The sequence below is a fragment of the Mchenga conophoros genome, linkage group LG11 (genome assembly GCF_057382185.1).
Source record: "Mchenga conophoros isolate Kocher_MC1m ecotype Shallow Benthic linkage group LG11, M_conophoros_male_GT1.1, whole genome shotgun sequence".
In the NCBI taxonomy this organism is placed as follows: Eukaryota; Metazoa; Chordata; class Actinopteri; order Cichliformes; family Cichlidae; genus Mchenga; species Mchenga conophoros.
In genome coordinates this window covers 27184746-27199219 of record NC_140536.1, presented here as the reverse complement: position 1 = coordinate 27199219, position 14474 = coordinate 27184746, and the positions used below count along the sequence as shown (strand labels likewise).

Here is a 14474-nt window from a genome sequence, read left to right as displayed (position 1 = left end):
CGTGTAGTGTTATGTAAAAGTGAAGTGACTGAATCTACCTGAGAGCCTCTTGAAACATGGGAGGTGGAAATGAAACACAAAGTATTGACTAAAAACACATGACTGTGAAACTGAAACGGGCTTTAGGGTGTTTTTCATCTGGCTGAAATCCCGTTTTTTTTAACTACATGGCACACAGGCGACACAGTAACACACAGAACTGCGAAAGAAAGAGTATCCGAGGACACTCTTATTGGCTAAACCTCCCATGCTTGCTCGCAAGTTGCCCAATCAGCTGCCAGAATTCCAAGAAGTTGAGCTCTCCATCATTGTTCTTGTCCAATGAGCTCATAAGTTGGTCAATGGCAGCAGGGTCATCAGCTTTCTGCAGGAAAACAGGAAATCACATGTATCCAATATTAAAAAAGAACCGTCTCAGTCCGTGGATAATGCAAAAAATTCGGTTAACACTGGTCATGTGTATGGAGCGAGAGATCAGAGGCAAGCAGAACACACTGGCATGCAAACGAGTTTAAAAAAAAAAATCATGCTTCATCAGCAGAAGTGGTTTGGCACAGAACTCTATTGACTCTGTCCCCATCTAGTGGTCATTGCGATTATTACAACTATTCAAACAAGAAGAAGCATGTGGAATTTTCCACACTGTGGGTAAAGCAGACCTTTATCCTTCGAACATGTAGAGCACAGACAAAACAGTCTCAACAACGCAATACTTTTTTTTTTGAGGGGGGGACATTTAGTGTGAAACATTAAATGGAGAGTAATATCCTGTCCCAATATGAGATGATGCAACTGCTCATTCATGGTCAAGATCACAGGCAGGAGAGCTGTTAAATGACTCAAAACTCCAGTAAGACTGCAACTGTTGATGAGAGCTCACATAGATGATGACTAACGCTTAATAACATCAGCTTCCCCCTTATGATTAATTTCGTGAGAAACAAAACTCAGTTTGAGTAAATTGAGTCTCCCTGATTATACTTTAATAATGAAACTGCGGGTCTTCAAACTGATATCTAAGTATGGTACTTTGTGTTGCATCTGGTCTTTTTTTCAGCGTAGTCAGCGTACAATAAGTGCTAACAGTTAGTAGCCTGCAGCCTAAATCCGCATATAAACTGTCTGTAAGTACAGAACCAATAGGCAATGCAAAAAAGAAAACAGGCATCTATAGAAATAGAAAATGTAATAGATACTTAAGTAAAGCCACCAACCTGCTGTGACTATTAGATCAATGAATAAGAGGTACAAATGAAACTACTGTGCACTGATTTTACCTTGACGAAGTTAAGGAGCTCTGATGACACCAGTCTGTAAAACTCATCTCTGCTCAGCGTGTCAGAGGAACCATCCCTGCCAGCACAGGCCTTTAATGGTCGACTCTTTTAAAAGCATATACTGAAGTTCAACAGAATTCTAACATTGATTTGGAATAAAAGACAGTGGAAACTCACCAGCTGTGTGTGTGTAGGTATTTGGTGAGTACAAATGTCTTTCTTCTCCTTTTGTACCCTGCTGTTGACGGATTAAGTAGATAAATCATTGGAATTGTTAAAAGTGTAAACCATATTTCCAAAGAAACCACAAATGTTTTTCCATGACACAGCTGTGTTTTCAGATGCACACACAGCTTGTAGCCAATCTTTGAAGAAGGATGGATTACTAGATGCATCATCTCATTCAGGAAAACCACCACAAGACTGAGTGGTGGTTTTCCTGAATGAGGATGAGGTTAACATTAACATTCTGCGCTGCCTGTGAACTATTTTTAATCATTTTTGCGGGTCATCCCAGTGCACAGACAGTTTATTTCCTTTGCTTCTTGTGAGTATGAAAATGTGGGCAGAATGCTGTGGAGAGCAAAAAGTAGAGCAGTACATCAGGTATATAATTATACTGTCTGTATATGGAAACTTTTGAATGAGGATGAGAATGAGGCACTTGGGTTTTACCTCATAAAATTTTTTTTTTTAAACTCTAAAGCTCTGACAGGATGTGCACAATTGGCATATTAGGGAGGCAGTTAGCACTAACAAGCACATCGGCTTTATCATCCAAATATCCCCTCTTCTAGTTTTTGTTTCTCTGCTGTATGACGCACACACCCAGACACACACATCTTTATCCCCTTATACTTGAAAAAGCAGTATTTAGTTCTCCTCCTTCCATTCCCTTGGCTGTCATTGGGGAAGGAGAGTGTGGCAACTAACTCAAAATAAATGGTTTAGTGAGGGGGCTGGAAATTGCTTCCCTACACACAGTCTTATAAAAGCATCGGTGCTTACAGTGGGCCAATGCTTCTAGTTGTTTTAAGATTGATATCCTGGGACTGTAGCTGCAGGTGTATCTCTGTCTGAGGACATGTCTTAAAGTTCTAAATTGCTACTTAAGTCTACAACACCAGCATTTGGCCTTGAGGCAAACATCATAGGCCTAAAGGTTTCAAGCTAAATATAAACTTAAATTACTGCCTTGGGGTTGTAGGCCATTCCCAACCAATCAATTTAGGCCCACATGTGTCCACATTTATTATTAAATGAAGTGAATTCAGTAGATTAGTGTCACCAGTTCAGTTTCTGACCAAATTTAAGTAAATACGTTCACAGCCTGTTATTTTGTAAAAGACTGTCCTGAAACATGTTCTCTAGAAAATTGACATGTAGTGGTGAAGCCGACCTTTGACCCTTAGGACATGAAATTTCACAGCTTAATTCATTTATGCAGTAGTTATGCAGTGGTTGGCCTCACAGTAAGAAGGTCCTGTGTTTAAATCCACAGCTATTTTGGGCCCCATGCTGAGCCTGCACAGATTCTCTCCAGCTCCTCTGACTTATTCCAAACCTAGACATGGGGTGAGGGTGCTCGTGGTGGTGCATTCCAGTGTGCTCCTAGTGCCAGTCCCAAGCCAGGATAAATTGGGAGGGTTGTGTCAGGAAGGGCATTCTTTGCCAAATCAAATATCATCAAGAATGAGATTTCCATAGCAGATTGGGTGCAGCTCGGGCTACTAACGATCGCCTCTGGTGCTGTTGGCCAAGAGCATGCCACCGGAAACTATGCTACTGTTGGCTGAAGACAAAGGAAGAAATGTGTATATCAGACAAGGAAATGACTCAGCTGGATAAAGTTAAGAAAAATGGATGGATGGATGTACACAATAGGAAGGGACAATAGATTAAAAATATATATATATCCTAATTTCTTCTCTATTTAAGATTAACTTAAAATAAGCAGGTATAAAGGCTGCTATTTGCTGAAGCAAAGTTAATGAAACAGTTGATGTACAGACAGACTACATTAGGATAAATGTTCACTAAGAAACAACTTCTTGTTCTCAACCTTGTAGAATTGTCTGTATCAGTGTGGCACAGCAACAAAGGTACCCCGAGCTCAATGCATCTAATAAGATGAGTTTGGCAATGTGGTGTGGTTTAATGGCTTGAACAAAGAGGTGGAGCAGGCTGGCACACAGCTACTAATCATGATCCCTCCTTTATAGTCTGTGTGGGCCCAGAGGAGTGACGCACGAATGAAATGCACTGAAAAGGCAGTGGCGCTGCAGCTGGGGCAAAGTGTCGGAGCTGTTTGAGTCTGTAAATAGTGTAGAAAAAAAATACAGTGTGTGGCAAGAGCCCGTGGCTTATCTGTCATCACTATGGAGAACTTGTTACAGCGAGCATACACTTCAGGAAGTATTCTTAAAGACTAAACAGGTGAGTTAAAGGAAGACAGAGTCAAGTATTATTCATCACAGAGAGGAATTACATTTATTATTTTTTAATGCCAAGAACATGGGAAAACACAACTGTAATGACATTTAAAGTTCTCTGTGCTACCACACGCTGTGTGGCAACCTTTGAAGAAAAAAAACAAAACAATCTCTATGGTGCTGAAGGCCTTTAAATCTGCTACATTTCATAAGTTTATCCACACGTAAAGAGATAAAGTATTTTTGAAAACAAATGTCTTAAGTACCGTCACCAACCACAAACAAATGTTACAGTCATCACAAAGCAATAACTTAAGGACATCTGCACAAGCTCCACACCTGAACAGCAATAAACATGCTCAACATGTCAAAATCTCATGTGCCCATCAATTCTCTAGATTTCACCTATAAAATAAGTTAATTAGACATTTGTAGATTTAAGCAAGTTCCTAAACACAAGCATAATGTATGTACAAACACAAGTGTCATGACTACAGACCCTCGCTCAAGTCGTTCAGCAGTCCATGCTTAATTAACAAAATCAGCCATGATCAGCGAATAAGCAGATTTTAAAAGTGCACAGTGCCGCTTGCAGAAAATAGTGAAAGTGTGGTGTTTGAATAAGACTGTGCAGCATCTTTTAGAAATCTTATTGAGAGCAACAGTGTAAGAGAATTGTGAATAGCAATGACTTTCACACTAACGGACATTCACAGTAGCTGCAGGTGGTCGGTCCCAAATAAACAGCTGTAAGTAAATGTTCATACATTTAGTGGGACTGTTTTAGGCTAGCAATATTTGTCTGTCACCATCTAAGATGTATGATGCAGATTCTTAAAATATCAGACTCAGCACTTCACACACACGATGTACGTTCAAGCCCTTCCTATGTAACAGTGCATTAAGTGTTTGCATATGAGCACTCAAAAACAAACAAACAAACAAACAAAACAAAAAAAAAACCCCACAAGTGGACAGCAGATGGAGGTAAAACACAAAAGGTCGTCCTGCAAAAAGCATGACAGGTTGATAAATGTATACTTTAAGCCTTTGTGGTCCAATAAGAAATGTTCCCTTTGAGTAAACCCTCGCTCGCTCTGACTCCTTTTAGCCACTTTTGACAGATCCATCAATTCTATCATTTCATCAGCCACGTCCTTGTCCGCTCTCCTTTCTCCAGTCCCCTTTGATTCTCTCCTCTTTCTCTCCACCTCCTCGCAATGAAAACTTTCTCATGACTTCTCTCTCAAACTCCTCCATTTCATCCTCTATGGCGCCATCTTGTTCCCCATCCTCGTCCTCTTCCACCATGTCTTCTAAAATATCGCTCAAATCTTCAACAAAATCTTGAAAGCTCATCTGATCATGAACAAAAACGCCATCCTTAAAAAACTGCGTGGCCAGCTTTTTGAGCTCCTCTCTTTTGGAATCATCGACACCTGCCTGCTCTGCCTTAGCTAGATAGGTTTGGAGGATGGCCTCAAACTCGGGTAAGTGGACAGGGAGCAGCCGCTCAGCCTTTGCACAGGACTCCAATGAGTCGCACTCCTGTGAAGGTTTAGGACTGTGCTGGAGACGCGCTCTCTGCTGGACCCAGTACTCAGGCTGCCCCATGGAGGGTTTGCGGTGTGTATGAGGCTGCTTTTGGTCTCCGTATTGATGTTCTTCCTTTTTGCCATGATTATTTTTAACCTTGTATACATCTTTGCTTTTCTGGAATTGCAATTTGTCTTTTTTCCAGTCTTCATTATGCTTCTTCTCCTTCCTCCCGTCTCTCTCTTTCGATTGCTCCCGTTTCGACTGTTCCCACTTCTTGTCCTTGCTCTTCCATTCCTTATCGTGTTTCCCATTTTGACTCTTCCGCTCATGTTCATTCCATCGCTTCCTGTCATCTTCCCTCGATCCGTCTTTGCCGTGATTTTTACTGCCTTCCCACCGTTTCCTTTCATCCTTTTCTTTCCCTACTTTACCCTGAAGTTTGTCATTTTTATCATCCCTCTCAGTGCCTCTTCTCCACTCTCTCTCTCCTTTCTCCTTCCACTCTTTATCTTCCCACTGCACTTTGCCACTTTCTTTGAAGCCATCTTTCAGCTTCTTCCATTCCTTTTGTTCTTTCTGTCTCCCCCCACGATCCTTTCCTTCCTTCCAGTGCTTGTTCTCCTCCTTACCTCCCAATTGTTTTCCCTCATTCACTTTCTCATGCTTTGGTCTTTTCCTATCGACATCTTCATTCCATTCTTTTTTCTCCCTCTTTTCTGTCCGCTCTCTTTTTCCTTCCCCATCTTTCCATGGCTTTCCTTCATCACCTCTGCTAGTCTTCTCTTTCTTCCAGTCTTTCTCCTTCCACTGTTTTTCCCCTTCACTATGCCTCTTCAGTCTACCTTCCTTATCATTCTCCCTGTCAAACATTCCTTGCTCATGTTTTTCCTTCTTCCATTCTTTTTTACTGCCATCTTTACGGCCCTTTTTCTCTCCTTCCATCCCTACAGATTTTTTTCTCTCTTTTCCCTCTTTCTGCTCGCCCAAGTCATAACGATCTCTCTTCACATCTTTCTTTTTCTGCTTTGGGTCATCCCGTGGATGCCTTGTCTGTCTCCCTGTGGATCCAGCCGTTTCCTGCTTGCTGTCCTCTGGCTGACCAGGTGGGGGCAATGTAGCGAGCTTCATGGAGGCTTGAGTTGTCTGACTGCCTGCTGGAGCAACCACAAAAAGTCAAAGTTAGAAAAAGAAAAAAAAGATACAAGTGTGCATTGCGTTTCAAAAACAGAGAGAAGAAAGCAAATCACTAAATGACTAATCTACTCCCAAGCTTTCTTATAACTCTCATCCTTCTATATCTCCTACTCTCCTCCACATCCCCTCCCTTCTTCCTCCCTTGCTCCCTTTGTACCTGAGGAGACTTTTAATTCTGTCACAGTGGATCTCAGAGTTTCTAGTTCTTTCTGTAGGGCCGGGAATGACTCCAGCTCTTTCTTCATCCTCTCATTCTCTTTCTGAAGGACAGGAAGAGAAGCCATCTCTGTCTTCAACCTACTGTTTTCCTTCTCCACCGCCTCCCACCTCAGCCGCTCCTTTGCTCCCTCTGCTGCATGTCCCTGGGCTACTTTTAGCTCCTCGTTCTGTGTCTGTTTAAAGAAGAACAGAAAAAGAGGGTCCTGTGAGAATACCACACACTCACTGACACCTTTATCCACAGACACACATGTATTTATACAAATGTGCATTACTGTACACACGCAGAGGAGACGAGGTGAGAGACAGAATGGAGTCACACCTGAAGTTGGGCTTGGAGCACAGAAATCTGCTCATTCCCTTTGGCTAGCTTGTTTAAAAGCTCTGAATTGTCAGCATCTAGTGGGGACTGAGGAGCCTCTGGGTTAAGCCACTCCTGTCAACAAACAGAATTACACATCTGCAAGATATTAGAAGTCTTCTCAAAATAACTATTGCCAGGTGGAGGAGTGGAGAAGAAAAAGGTGTTAATGGAACGGGAAAGAACAAGAACAAGTCACTGTACAGTAAAATTTATTTTATTTTTTTAAATTGCCACTCATTATACAGTAAATAAAGGTTAGACTAGAAGAAACAGACAGAGTAGACATTACACTGACCCGTTTTCCTGGTAGCTCTGTATCTTTCAGATCCCTTGTACTATAGTCGCTCTCTGCAACGCAAATATTAGTTTCAATGCGAGTAATAAATTAAAAATAGCATGCAAAACACAAACAAACTATGTGCAATTACCCAGAAACAACATGCTTAAGGTTTCTGACAGTAAAATGAAATTTAGCTGAGCAGAAAAGAAGCATTCATAATACACTTCATTACAAATGCATTTGTAAATGCAATAGAGAAAAAAAAAAAAAAAAAAAAAGGATGGATTCCTTGGTGAAGTCCTCATGAATCCTGTTTTCACCTTTACCTCATTCTCACGCCTTTGCTTTTCAAACTGTACGTCAAAATCAGGTGACAAACTGAGCTTACAGGCTTCTAAAGCTAATATTTACTGTCGTTCTTGGTCCCTTCAAAGCAACAAGGTTGCCTTTTGATAACACCTACACCAAGTATCAGGACAAAACCCCACATTTAACAGCATAAAGAACTTTGAAAGCTTTTTTTCTGCAAAGTATTACATGCAAAGGCTTTTTCCTGCATGCATCCTCACACATGCAAACATGCTGTGGCCAACAAAGACTTAATTAAATCAGTGACCCACACATACACACAGAAAGAACCTACCCTCATCCAGATCCATGAAGATACCTGCATGTATAATACACCTCAGTCTCGGAGCATCCTTCATCTAATCCAGTGTTAGTTACTTTCTATTCTTTTAAGCTTTTACCTTTAAAATATAATTTTAAAACAGGCAAAGAGCTTCCCAAAAAAATCTAATTAGAAAGAAAGAAAGAAACGTTAACCTTTGTAACATGCCTACCTGAGAAAAAAATGGTGCCAAGGCCTAACAGAATGAGAGCACCTAGGATGCACTTGTTCACAGAAAACCCGCTGTCGTCTTCTCGCTGGGGGAGCTGAAATTCGTCCACTTCCTCTTCCTCTTCTCTTCTCCCAATCTGCTCCAGAGATGCTAAAAGGGACCTTCTCTTCCTCACCTCTGACTCTCCCTCCTCACCAGCCTTCTCGGTTCTCTCCTGACTCACTTCTGAATCTGCATGGGGGTCTGGAGGGGTGAAAGAAAACAGTATTAAGGTGTAGTTCTACCAATAATTAAGTTACAGGAACACCTCAAATATAAACTGAAAACACCACAACAATATGCAATCAGAAATTTCAACCCCCAGCAGCGTAATTATTTTAAGCACAAAGTTGCAGTACAGATATTTCTTGCTTTTATATAGCTGATATAAGATAGCACTCCAGCTAAGTAGGGTATGCTGGTTAATTTGCTCCACTTTCTTATATTTAAACTCAACAAATCAGTCTGGCTTTGAAAGAAAAGAGCAATGATATAACTGGCTCTGTAAAGACATCACTAATGCTGAACTTTACTTTTTAAACACAAATTGTAAGGAAAAAAAAAAAAAAAAAGTGCAGAACAGAGTAAAAGAAGACCAATCATTTGATGGTGCAGCAGTAAAAAGTGACACAAACCAAAACCACTACACTGCAAAATATTTTAAGTGGTTCCTGTCCCTCTGAAGCCAATTTACTTCTGCAGGGTGTCATGTAACTAAAGGTTTCTGTCACATCATGCTCCCCTCCACACACAGCCTCTCCAGACAACCTCCTGGCCCAGATACTGAAAAAGTCCATAACCAGGTGTTCCAGCAAATACACTTCAAACACAAATAGAACATGTGGCTTAGTCTCCAATAGCAGAAGAGAAAGGCTGCATGCCATGTATACAGTGACATACACATAATAAAGTTTTTCTAATATTAAAGTAATAATGACCCGACTTTCGCCCTGTTCATACCTGTTTCTTTTCCCAAGTCAGTTGTCTTTAGATACGCATCTGACTCCTCCCCTTCTTGTTTTAGCTCCTCCTCATTTCGCAGATGCTGCGTTCCTTCCATCTGCACACACTCTGCACCTCCAAGAGTCTCTGTGCTCAACGGTAAGAGTGGGGGCTCATCAGGGGAAGGAGCTACATGAGTGTAGGAGTCAGAGTATGAATCGGGGTCAGAGCTGCTCTGCGCCGGGCCCTCAGGTAGGCCTCCTGCCTGGCTGACTTCATCACTGCCATGGTTCAAGTTGCTGGAGACTTCCAAAGAGGAAGGAATGGGGTTATCCGTGACAGAAGTGGGCACAGAGGTGGGCTGATCTGCACTCAAGCCTCCACTTAGCTCTGCTGTTTTTTCTTTTGGTACCTGGATATAAGAATAAGGTCATTATAAAAAAAAGTTTTTGCACTTCTTATAATTTGGCACTTTTGGTTAAAAGCCAAGCAATACAACTTTGGTCTTAAAGGTTTAAATGTTATTTAAACAGAAATATTGTTGTGTTATCTTTAGCATGAAGAACGCCGTCTCTAAGCTACAGCTGAAATGAGTCACTTTCCAAATCTGAGGAACAAATGAGAAGGATAACGCTGCTACTTGGAAAAAAAAAAAAAAGGCAAATTCTGTCCAATTAGAATCAACCAGTCTCACTACACTATAAATAGGTTTAGTATTTATTCTTTGAGCATTCAAAAATAAGCAATCATTCAAGCCCCGGGATTATTAGAAAATTAAAACGTGGGAGAGGAGAATGCTTTCTTTGGCCAATCAAGGCTACACATTCAGCAAAGCCGCGTGACAAATGGTACTGTTACAGAACAGAACATTGCATGTATTGCTGCCTTACTAGGTAGTTCTCCACAGGGAGCCCTTCTGCAGACTTTGCACCATTTGCAGGCTGGTTGTTGTCCCCAGAACCTGGATCAAACACAGACACAGGAGGGGAGCCATTTAGGCCAGCAGTTCAACATTTTTCAATCCTGACTCTTTGAAGTGGAGCAATTCCTACTCGTGACACCAACACCTGCCCCCAGTATGCACAGGCAGGGTGAAAAGCAGTGGTGATGAGGTGTATTTTTTTTCTACTTTACCAGTTGTTTTCTTTGATTACAGTCGTTTCTGATTGCTTAGGTAATAACTTTGCAATAATAGCTGGAAGGCTCAAAGCTCTAATGCACTAACTGCAGAATATTACATCAAGCCAGTAAAACTATTTTTGAGACACTCTTGTAAAAATTGAATTTATACGTTAAACCCAAACCATCATTTAAAGAACCTCTACACACTGATGTAGTGAAACACACACTTTATGTTTTCTGTGTGCAAGGCAGAGCAGCTCGCATTAATCAACTGACATGTGTGTGTAAATACCCATGTTTGCATCTTTGGAACCTTACTTACCTTTATTTCTGCACACAATCAACAGAAATAAAGGTAAAAAAAAAAAAATATATATATATAATAATATATATATATATATATATATATATAATTTTGCATTTTAAATATGCAAACACTCCTCAAAAGACATTAGCGGTAGAACAAAACATTTCCAAGGAAAAATACAAGAAAGCCAGCCAAATGTCATTCTCTTTGTCAATCCAGACTCACAACTTTATCCACATCTCATGGAAAGCATCAAATGAGTGCAAAGCAATCACTTTACAAACTGCCTGTAAAGCAGAGAAAGCACATTCAGTTTGCCAAACTTGGTAAATGCACTTGCTACAAAAGTTAGTATTTTCAGGTATACTCCGATCCTAATGTGGATATGCGATTGAGAAAAGGAATGGATGTGAAGGCACCTGGTGCAGTTGTATGGCTTTCTCCATGGTACTCCGTCCCCATTATCACAGGCTTCAGGGTTTCAGCAGCAGTTTCCTAAGAAAGACAAACACCCAGTCAGAGAACAATCCAATGCTGTGCAAAATATTAAGCCACCCATCAGGGTGCAGTCATTTACTGCAATGTACAAACACACATTATATAAAACCAAAAAGCAGTCTTCTTGAAGGACATTCAAAGCTCTTCTTTGGGTGTTGGCTGCCTTTTGTTTTGTTCTCTGTCCACATGATACCACGCTGCTTTAAAAATGTTGAAGTCTGGACTCTGTGGAGGCCAATTCATAGCTGAGTGTTCCACTGTTTTTCTATGCAAATATGCCTTTACTGCACCATCAGTGTGTTTGGGATTACTGCTGTTTTGATGAGACCCATAAAATTTTACATTTGGATTTATCACTCCATAAGACTTGCTGCCATAAGTTTCAGTCCAGTTCTTGTGTAATCCAGCATATCTCGACCTTTTCTCTGCGTTTCCATCTCTTAAGAATGGCCTCTTGACAGCTACCCTTTCACTGAGGCCATTTCTGATGAGGCTTCAGTGATCAAGTGAAGAAAGAGATGCTTTCAGGTCCTGTGTCAGGATACACTGCACACCATGTCAAGATCTGCCAAATTTTTCCCCTAATAGCTCTCTGGAAATCATGTTGTTGATGCAATAATGATTAAGTGTTAAGTGGCTTAACAAATAATCAAAAAAAGAAAATCATTAAATTACAAAAACTGGACTGAAAATGAGTGAAAAAGCAGCCAGCGTCTGAAAGAGCTTCAGAAAGCTTGAAAATTTTTTAAGACCACTTGAAAATCAAAGAAACCTCACAGGTGTTTCATTTTCAACACCAATTTTGATATTTAGTGAATTAAAAATCTAATATTACAATGTATTTTTTTCTTTCAGACTTATGAAGCATAACTAAATTTCCCACAACATGTGTTATTTGTAGTTATGGACGAGTCCTTACTGAGAAAATATGGCAACATAACCCACAACTTTTAAAGATAAAACAAGATTCTTTCTTCTATCTATCTATCTCTCTCTCTCTCTCTCTCGTTACTGGAATAATAACAACAATGAGTGACTGAGCATCACCCTCTTTAACAGGCTCACAAATGAGAAGATCTTATAATAGTTTGCCTTCCTGAATACTAGTCAAATCAGAAAGATCAAGACAGACTTAGTACAGAAACCAAACTTCATATTTAGGTAACCAAAAGAAAATAAACTGAGACCAGTAATTTTGTTTTTTTTAATAAAGCATTTTGCTTAAAGCCTGTGTATTCCAGTGCTCTATACAGAGCGATGATACCTCAGGAGTTAGGATGGTCCAGCTGTTATTAGCACTCCCAGTGCCAGACATGGCCCCCAAGAGACTTTGCGTGTCTCTCCTGCAACAAAGAACAACATAGAGAACAATGTGAAGAGCGTATATACGTACACCCTGAATCAAAGCCATGCATATTTTACAGTTTGACTTACAGAAGAGACAACTAACAATGTGCCACTAGCTTACAATTACAGTAACAACATGAGGACTGCAGCTTTAAGAAATTTACGCTCATTGTTTACCCGATTTGAATACAAGCCTCTACTACTCAGCCTCACCCATTTTGCCAATAAAGGTCTGACTGTAATGTGTTACTGAGGTCTTTGTGCGAGTGTGTGCATTTTGTATGTGAGCAGGAAGTCTAATTCCCTGGGAGCATTCAGTTCTTCATTAGTAGTTTATGTGTGCTATGAGCCTTTTGGCCAGCCTGGCTTTTGACTAGCTGGGAAATGTTTTGGCAGAGACATGGGTAACTAAGCCCGGCACTACAATGGGCTGTCCATTTCAAAGGTACTGGTCTCTTAAACAGAGGTCTACAAATGAGCACATTTGTGGTGTACACTATCTGCCCACTGCTTTGGAATCACTTATTTTACAGTAAAATCATTCATCTTAGCTGCCACCACAGTAGTTGAGAAAATCATCTCCCATGTAACCACTTCAGTGTCACCCCCTTGTTAGGTGGAAGTGTCAGGTATTAGATTTTTATAAAGCTTTTCCTTTCAAATTACACAAGGTAGCATAACAGCAAGACATATTTATATGCATCCAGTCTAGTTTTGTATGAATTCTGAAAGAACGAGGCACTTAAGTTAATACCACACTGTCTGGGTAATGACACACTTCACTCCCCAAATTCAATTCTCTCCCAGCTCTGCTATTTAGGTCTCCTAATCGAGTGCCTCCCAAGAGAAGCCTACTGAATCTAGCCTGGGGCCCAAGGAGCATTGTGGAGGATATAGTGGAATGGTTTAAATAGATGCCAGCTAAATATAGCTACCATGAGATTGACTAGAGACAGACAGAGGGAGCATGCAGGAGATGGCCATGGGGAATAAAATAGAGGCAGAAATGTATTCTAAGGACAGTTTTAAAAAGGATTATTTTACATGCAACACAAGGGAGGGAGAAAAAAAATAACATCCTGTTCTGATCTTATTCACTGATCGGTACGAATAGCATTTAATTTAAGATCTAGCTGTAGGAGTCGGTGCAAGATCATACTTTCACAGTGCATGCGTCTAATCTCAGTTTATCTCTTCAGACATTAATCTGCATGTGTGTGATATCTTCCAGAGACTAGACTGTTAATCTTTTTTCTTTTTCTTTTTTGCAGCGTCTTTGCCTCTGCATGGAAAAATTACCAAAAAAGGTCAAGAGATAAACTACAAGACTTTCCATGAGGACAGCCAACGCTGGGCTGCGAGCTAAAGCCAGCTCCACACAGCATCACCGCTAAAAGCAGACCGCTCTTATCACTATGCAAAAAGGGTCGGGGTTAGTTGGAAGAAGTTCATAACCTGCGACAGGAAATGTCACACGGCCTTAAAGAAGACAACAACATCTGGTTAAACTCAGGAATATCACTTCTCACATGAGGTGAGGGCCGCTGTTAGTAGGCTACTAAAGGCTTCACAAGCCGAAAGTTGTTGAGATTAGTCCTTAAAAAAACGTTTCCACTTCAACGACGTCTGCCGAGCAACCAGGAAAACGTGAACGTTTGCGACACAGAGGGAGAAGAAACGACACTAGAAAAGACGTCGTTATCTTGTAATACAACCAAAAATACAGGTGGGTCTTACCGTGGTCTGTCACTTTACTTTAGACTTCAGAGGACGCCACAGACGCAAGCTAGGACTTCTTTGATTCTTCCCATCAAACTTGACAACTTATAACGTGCCTCCAGAACTTACTGAGCCATGCTCTTCTCGCCCAATCACAAAACGCGTTTGCTCTAGTCCCGCCTCTCGCTCATCCAATAAGATATCGTTGTCGCTTCACTTCGGCTGGAAAGCTTCTAAGTTGATTGACATGTATATATGTATAAATATGTAAGTGATGGAGGCTGAATTAATGTAAAATTAATACTACAGGTTACTGCTACTGCTACCCTGACATTAGACAGGCTTGAGTTGAT

The 14474-nt window shown here is 40.7% G+C and overlaps 2 protein-coding genes across 6 annotated transcripts; both read right to left on the bottom strand.

Annotated features, from left to right (window-relative positions):
- Positions 1-229: 229 nt before the first annotated feature.
- On the bottom strand, positions 230-2489 carry LOC146564340 (protein S100-A11-like). Its single transcript, XM_085290210.1, has 3 exons — positions 2469-2489; positions 1278-1382; positions 230-364 (listed from the first exon to the last, which is right to left on the bottom strand). Exons 1-3 carry the CDS (start codon positions 2487-2489, stop codon positions 230-232), a joined length of 261 nt encoding a protein of 86 aa, XP_085146336.1.
- A 1252-nt stretch (positions 2490-3741) lies between these two features.
- Positions 3742-14270, bottom strand: pbxip1b (pre-B-cell leukemia homeobox interacting protein 1b). 5 transcript variants are annotated; one of them, XM_085292057.1, is made up of 11 exons: positions 14140-14270; positions 12320-12398; positions 10977-11052; positions 10019-10089; positions 9147-9540; positions 8148-8390; positions 7949-7972; positions 7321-7373; positions 6984-7097; positions 6600-6834; positions 3742-6402 (listed from the first exon to the last, which is right to left on the bottom strand). In XM_085292057.1, the coding sequence occupies exons 2-11, from the start codon at positions 12368-12370 to the stop codon at positions 4856-4858; spliced, it is 2808 nt and encodes a 935-aa protein (XP_085148183.1). In that variant the 5' UTR covers positions 12371-12398; positions 14140-14270; the 3' UTR covers positions 3742-4855. The 5 variants fall into 5 exon arrangements, with proteins under 5 accessions (XP_085148183.1, XP_085148184.1, XP_085148186.1 ...); XM_085292058.1 differs by having other exon boundaries at positions 3742-6399; XM_085292060.1 differs by having other exon boundaries at positions 6744-6834.
- Positions 14271-14474: the final 204 nt, after the last annotated feature.